This window comes from Camelus ferus, chromosome 13 (assembly GCF_009834535.1).
Source record: "Camelus ferus isolate YT-003-E chromosome 13, BCGSAC_Cfer_1.0, whole genome shotgun sequence".
Taxonomy (NCBI): Eukaryota; Metazoa; Chordata; class Mammalia; order Artiodactyla; family Camelidae; genus Camelus; species Camelus ferus.
In genome coordinates, this window is record NC_045708.1 from 11,459,806 (window position 1) to 11,466,874 (window position 7,069).

The 7,069-nt window shown below is 54.9% G+C and overlaps 1 protein-coding gene across 1 annotated transcript in view; it reads left to right on the forward strand.

Moving 5' to 3' along the window:
* Positions 1-5,009, forward strand: part of LOC102518454 (protein-arginine deiminase type-1) — a 37,165-nt gene extending 32,156 nt beyond the window's left edge. The window contains exons 15-16 of the mRNA XM_032495285.1: positions 220-345; positions 2,995-5,009. Coding sequence (XP_032351176.1) covers positions 220-345; positions 2,995-3,228 — 360 coding nt within the window. The 3' untranslated portion in view covers positions 3,229-5,009. The remainder of the gene's footprint in view (positions 1-219; positions 346-2,994) is intronic.
* The last annotated feature ends 2,060 nt before the right edge of the window (positions 5,010-7,069 follow it).

Below are 7,069 nucleotides of genomic sequence, written 5' to 3' on the forward strand. Positions count from 1 at the left end.
AAAGTCCAGCCCCACTACCTCCTAGCTCTGTGCACTCGGGCAGGTCACTTGAGCTTCCATTTCCCCGTCTGGGGCAGCAATGGCACAAAGCCGTTGTGAGGATCACAGGAGCTCAAGGACACAGAGGGCCCTGCGCGGGGGCCAGCACACAGCAGGTGCTCAGCAAGCGCTGGCTCCTTCCTGGCTCCCTCGTGCCTGTGCCTCTCCTCCCACCCCCAGAAATGCATCGACTGGAACCGGGAGGTGCTGAAGCGGGAGCTGGGCCTGACCGAGCGGGACATCGTGGACATCCCCCAGCTCTTCTCCCTGACGGGCTCCTACGCAAAAGCCTTCTTCCCTGACATGGTGAGAACGAGGAGGCAGGATGGAGCATTTCTGTCCCTGGGGCCTGACAGGGTCCTGATGGGCAGTTAGCAGAGGTTCCAGAGGTCCCTGTCCCTGTCCACAGACACTGGCACAGAGGCTGGGGCAGGCCCTGTGAACCTCTCCTAGTGCTTGCTTTTTGGGCAGATATAGAATATCTCCATCAGTAGTTCTCAACCATGGTGATTTTGCCCCCCAGGGCATTTTGATGGCCGCTGAGCAGGATGCTACTGGCATTTAGTGGGTGGAGGCCAAGGATGCAGCTAGACATCCTACAGTGCACAGGGCAACCCTCACAGCTAAGGGTTTTTTTCCCCCAAAGAGAAAAAGGAAGCGTGGTTTGGTTCCAAATAGTTCAGGCTTCTGTTTCTGGGCCTCAGGCTGCCTGCTCTGCTCCCCTTCCTGGCACCCTGTCGGCTGCTCCCCAGTAGGGCTCCTGAATCAGGCAGCTGGGGTGGGTGGTACCTGCCTCCCTGGCTGTCATTAACTCAGGCAGCTGACAAGCAGATGAGCAGATGTGATCTCACCAGTGTGGCCCCTGGGAGGGCGTGAGCGATGCTATCAGCACAGTGCTGCCCAGAGTGCCCATTAACCCCTTGGGAAAAGATGGGGGGGGTATTGACAACTGTGAGGGGTGGTTCCCCAGGATGAGAGACCCTCCTTCTTCAGCCTGGGGCCTTTAACTCGAATCCCTGTCATTGGACAAGCCAAGGGTTGGGAGTGAATCCAGGGAATCCAGGGGTCTTGACTGGACGCAGGTGTGTGGGTGGGGCTTCCCTGCCAGGATTGTATTCACTCCTGACTCCTCGCTGTGGGGTCCTGGCAGAGACCTGGAAGGCAGGGCTTCACAGCCTCGGTACTACTGCTATTTGGGGCTGAAGAATCCTTTGTTCTGGGCGGTGCCCTATGCATCACAGGATGGTTGCAAAATGCCCTGGGGGACAAAATCACCCTGGTTGAGAAACATTACTCTAAGTCAGGGCTGTTAGAACTTTCCCAGATGATGGAAATGTTCTACATCTGTGCGCTGTGACATGGAATCCACCACATGAGGCTACTAAGCACTTCAAATGTGGCGACTGTGACTGAGGAATGGAATTTTTACCTTTATTTTAAGTCCAACAGCTGCAAGTGCCTGATGGCTACAGTGTTGAAGAGCAAAGCTGTAAGGAGGCACCTGGCTCTGGTGCTGGCTGAGGGTTGGGGAGGGCTCAGGACTTTGGTCAGCCCTCCTTGGGCTGTGGCCTTGCCCACACCTGCTGGGAGCCCCCTTCCCAACATACACCCCCTCTGTGGGAATCTGCCAGCTCCAGCTCAGGCCCTGTGAGAGGATCCCAGTGTGTCCTCACTGTCCTTAGGGAACACTCAGTTCACCCCTCATTTGTCAGACGGGGAAAGGGACCCTCAGAGGAGAGTGAGAGCCTGAGGTCACCCAGCAAGCAAGTGGGCCAGCCTCCAACCTCCCGAGTCCTCATCCAGGAGGAAGCAAACCGGGCTGCCTGTGGTTCTGAATCTGGCTCTTGGCCCTACTCCCACCCCAGCATGTTCTGGCCCATTAGTGGGCAACTAGGCAGCTGAGGACCAAGGCCATGGGACTGACCCCAGGGGGACCCTCCAGCTCCATGTTGGTCCCAGTAGTGGATGGCCCTGCATGGCAGACTTGAGGGTGAGGGGTCAGGGCATGGAGATCAGGAGGGAAGCTCACCCCACACTGAGATGACCTAGTACCAAACAAAGCAAGTCCAGAGTCCAGAGTGTCCCCTTTGAGCACCAAGGACAGCTTCTCTGGCCATCCATCTGGGCCAGAGGTTACCTCTAAGAAACCTCTACACCCTGCACTGGGCAGACTTCCCTTCCCCTGTGTTAGGGCCCTCAGCCAGGGAAGCAGAGGTGCCACCAGAGATAAACACAGTTGTTCCCAAGGGCTCCCAGCCCCTTACCCCAACTCCTCAGCACTCCAGGCAGCCACAGTGCAACACTCTGGCAGACTATAAAGAGCACGGGCTGTGGCATGAGTCAGACCTGAGTCAAATTTCAATCTCCCCGTTCTCTGACTGTGTAGCCTCGATTACGTTACTTAAGCTGTCTAAGCCATGGCCTTGGAGGGAGGCTGTGGGGTTTAGTGATGCTATATTTGGCACATAGATAATGCCCAATAAACAGTAACAATTATCAGGGCTTCCAGGAACAGTTGAGCAAGATGTGTACTGCACAAATGCACCACGCCTACGACATTCACACTGTGGACCTTGTACAGGAGTACATTTGCTGTACAAGTTTCTGGCAGATGACAGTAAAGTCTTGGTCCAACAAAGCTGTTATAATCTAATTTTCTGATAGATGGAAGAAAGTGTCGGAAGAAGGGGTGACTTCTATTTATATGAAGTTACCAGGTATGTTACTGGCAGCCCTGCCTGTTATTAATCCTGTCTTCCAACTAGGAATCTATGTCTTTTCTGCTTCCAGAAATTCTAGTTCTTGAGTGAGTGCCAGCCCTGGTGGCCCAAAGATGCTGGCAAGGATGGGACTGGCCCTGGGGATGGGTCTGCCAGAACCAGAACCCAGAAGAGGCCCCTTGTGTTGAGCATCCCCAGTGAACCAAGTCTCTTTCTTGCCTTCTCTCTTCTTCAGGTGAACATGGTGGTCTTAGGCAAGTACCTGGGCATCCCTAAGCCCTTCGGGCCCATCATCAATGGCCGCTGCTGCCTGGAGGAGAAGGTGCGGTCCCTTTTGGAGCCTCTGGGCCTCCACTGTATCTTCATCGATGACTACTTGTCCTACCATGAGCTGCTTGGAGAGATCCACTGCGGCACCAATGTGCGCCGGAAGCCCTTTCCCTTCAAGTGGTGGCACATGGTGCTCTGAGCCTACTCCCCATCTGCCATCCTCTCTGCCTACCTGCCAGGGAACCCCGCCAGGGTGAGGAAACTTTGCCTGGCCTCCATCCTTTTGGGGGAGCCTTGGGTGCTTCCCCCGAGTGCCTGCAGATGTGCTGGTCACGGTGGGTACCAGGACACACGGATGCTGCCTGTCCTCGCCTCGGGAGTGGCCTACCCAGCTCGAGAAGGACCGTCTTTGTTCTTCCCTCTCCTCTTCCCCATCCACAACTCCCAGAAGTTCTGGAAAAGATCCAAAGCCTTAGCATGTTCAAGGAAGGCTGTGCGCGGCCTTGACAGGTGCCCCACTTTGAATAGCCGCTCCCCTGTTCTGACATTCCCTTTGTGGTTGCACCAGGAATGGAACCACAGGGCCTGGGGTTGGATGTGAGGGCCCTGGGTCTAGGCCACCGGTGGCTCTTATAAGACCAGGAAGAAGGATCTGAGGCACCCTCTTGCCTTTATCAACTGTCTTCTCCTGCCTGGGACCCCCAGGCGGTGACCCCCTAGCATCATATTTACATAGACAAATAAGGACAGAAAACCTCAGCATCTGGAGGCCTGTTTTAAAAAGAAAAAGCAACAACCCCCTTTAATACCCAACTCCAGCCTCAGAAGAGTGCTTGTGACCTGTTTGGAAAGCCTTTAATTAGGAATGCTGGCTGCTTCCGGTTCAAAAATGCTGAGAGGCCAAAGTGAGGCCTGAGGCAGGTGCACAGAGGAAGGTGGGGCAGGAGTGGAGGAGGCCAGGAGGCCAGGATGGCAGAGGAGGCTGAGACAGGAGGATAAGCCAGGGCCTGGCTTCTGCGCCCTAGGGCTCCCAGGCTTTGGATTTAGGACTGATTGTGAAGGGGTCTGTCCGTTCCATATGCAGAAAGGGGTGGGGCCCAGATGTTAGAAGAGGGTGGGGGGAGCCATTTAGGTTATCTCTGAGGGTGGAGTTTAATTTCCTTTAATAGTCTTTAATTATTCCCCTTCGTTCGGCAGGCAGTGGGAGGGGAGGCTCGCCCAGTCTCTCTCAGCAGCCCAGAGACCCTGCCTGTATTTGGGGTTTCACCTGTGAGTAAAAGCCTGAGGCAGGCCTGTGTCCCCTCCCATGGAAGGGAAGGCTGAGCTGCCACTGGGAGTTAATAGCCTGGCCCCAGGTGAGGTCACCGAGATGTGTACAGGCAGGCTGCCCCAGACAAGCATGGGCAGGAGGGAACCAGCCTGCCCTCCTCGGGGGCTCACAGCCCCCAGGCCCCCTGCCTTCTGGGTTTTCTCACTGGCCCGAGGTGAGACATAGGCTGAGCCAGCTGCCCTTAAACTCTTTTAACCCTGAGCGATCAGAGGCTACCATGGAGACCCAACGTATGAAAAAGGAACTGCTCTGGTTTAAGGCAGTGCGGGCCTTGTACCTGGATCCTCCCCTTCCAGAAGGCCCTGTGGAACCCCATTTGCAAGTCCCTGGTCTAACCTGTGCACTTTCTGCTCATAATCACGATGCAGCCTAGACTGAGCCAAGAGAAGGAAGCTCTTCAGAGGCCAGAGGGGTGCAGCCAGGGTTGGGATTCCCCAGGGACCCGGCTGCGGGGGTCAGGGGAGAGGAGTGGGCATTGCAGAGATGGGGATGGTGGGGAGCAAGCCTTCTAGAGTGGCACTGAGCACAGGAAGCTCTGGAATTGCTGCTGGGCTGTTGAGGGGCGAGCCCTGATGTTCCCTCAGAGAATGTTCCGGGTGACCGGTCACCTCCTTTCTGATTAATTAAAATGTCAACATGCATTTCTTCAAGTGGCTGCCTCCTTAGCTTCTGTTCGTTGGGCTGTGGGGAGGAGGGGAGGAAAGGGCAGGGTGGGGGCTGCCTTCTCTTCCACCCACCACGCTCCCAGCTGCTTGGCTCACGTTCCACCGGCCATGGGCAGCTCCTACTCGGCCGAGAGAGCCCCCAGGGCCTGTGCCGGGCAGGCAGGCTGACGCGGCAGGGTGGCTGGCATTGGCCCATTGCCATGAGGCTGCCTGCCCTGCTGAGATGGCTATCAGGGGAGGGTGGGGCCTACCTCTTCCTCTCACTCCCTTCCCTGGACTATCTTGTCCATCTCTCAGAGGACAGGCCGGCTGGGCCCTACTGGCAGAGAGGGAGATTTCCCAGCAGGACTGGTACCCAGGGCCACAGGCCACTGTAACACCTTTTCATTTCTGCCTCTGTAGCTACTAAGTTACCCAGCCTTGGTGGTCTGAAAACATCACCCCCCTCATCCTACATACTTGGTGCGGCCTCAGATTGCTCCCTTTGACACTCACTCACCCATTCACTCACTTTATTTTAGCTTTTGTTGTGGACTAATTGGCAAAGAGTTGCTGCCCATCTGTCATTGACACTTTAGTCTGAATGAACCTCAGATCTCTTTCTAAAAGCTGGCATGTATTAACTGGGGAGAGGTGAAGGCATAAGTCTACTTCCAAAGAAAATTACAGAATTCTGAGGGGGCGGCTGGTTTAATTCCCAGAGGGAAGCCCCCACTTTCTGCATCTGTTTCCCAACTGTGCCTGCCTGGGGTTTCCTCCTGAGCTCTGACTCTGACCCAGAGCTGAGTCAGCCACTGAGCCATTTTACAGCCAAGAAAGTGAAGCTGTCACTGGACCCAGTAGCTCAGCAGCTGTCCTTAAAATCATCCTTACTTAGAGTCTTGCTGTGATCCTCGAACTGGTGCAAACACACCAGCCGGGGACTCTGGGGAGCAGGTCCTCGTGCCCACCCTGCCTCAGGCTTTCAGCATCACCCGGGAGGAGGGAGGAAACCTCTATTCAGCACCTTTTGAACCTTGCTGGGCAGGGTGTACCCCGCTATTATCTCTGCCAGGGCTAGTGATTAGCCACATTTCCTACAGATGAGGAAACCAAGGCTTCGAGAGAGGGAACAAAACTCCCCAAGGCCACACACCAATGCCTGGTGGAGCCTGGATCTGAACCCGAGACTCCTCTCCCCAGAGCCCTCGCTTCTGCTGTTTCAAGCTGCTGAATGCCCCTTCTGACCTCAATTTCCCCACCTGACCAGTGAGCCTTCCTTCCGAACATTCCAAGCCCCTCCTGGCCAGAGAGGGTTTTCACCTTCATCACTTACTTTTTTCCAGAGGCTTTGAACCTCTAATAATAACAACAAAAACAATGACCCTCATAATAAAATTATGCTGAGCTCCATGCTAGAGCTCTACCCACACTGTCCTATTAAGTCTTACAACAACCACTTTTCAGATGCCAAAGTTGAGGCAAAGAGCAACGAAGGGACTTGCCCCGATCACCCGGTCAGGATGTGGTTGAAGCAGGGCTGAAATCCAGCCCTGCCTCTAAAATCCATGCTCTTAAAAAAAGGGCTGGTGTTACTCAAAGAGCATCAAAATGCTTTAGGGGTGCTAGTAAAAAAAAAAACCCAGCTGCCAGGCAGCTTATTAAATTGGAGATTGGGCCTGGGAATCTGCATTTTCATCCATTCCCCCAGCTAGGTAGAGAAGCTCCCCATCTCTGAAAATGCAGGAAAAGTGCGTAAAGAGGATGAGTGCTGAAAGTGAGGAAGGTCCCCAGATCAATACCCCACATCTCTGCACCCCTCCAAGGCCCTGGTGCCCTGGCCATGTAGGTACCTGTAGGGAACCTACTTGCTCCCCAGTAAAGTGAGAAATTAACTCCCTCTGCGCCTGAGGCAGGAGTAACAGGTTCATATGCAAATACTGGGTTCCTTCCAGCCAATCCTGAGCTCTTGGCTCTGGAAAGGGGCCGGGCTTCCAGGACTAGAGCCAATGAGCTAGCATCTTGGGCTGCAGGGGCAGGGCCAGGGGCTTTTAAACCACAGGCCA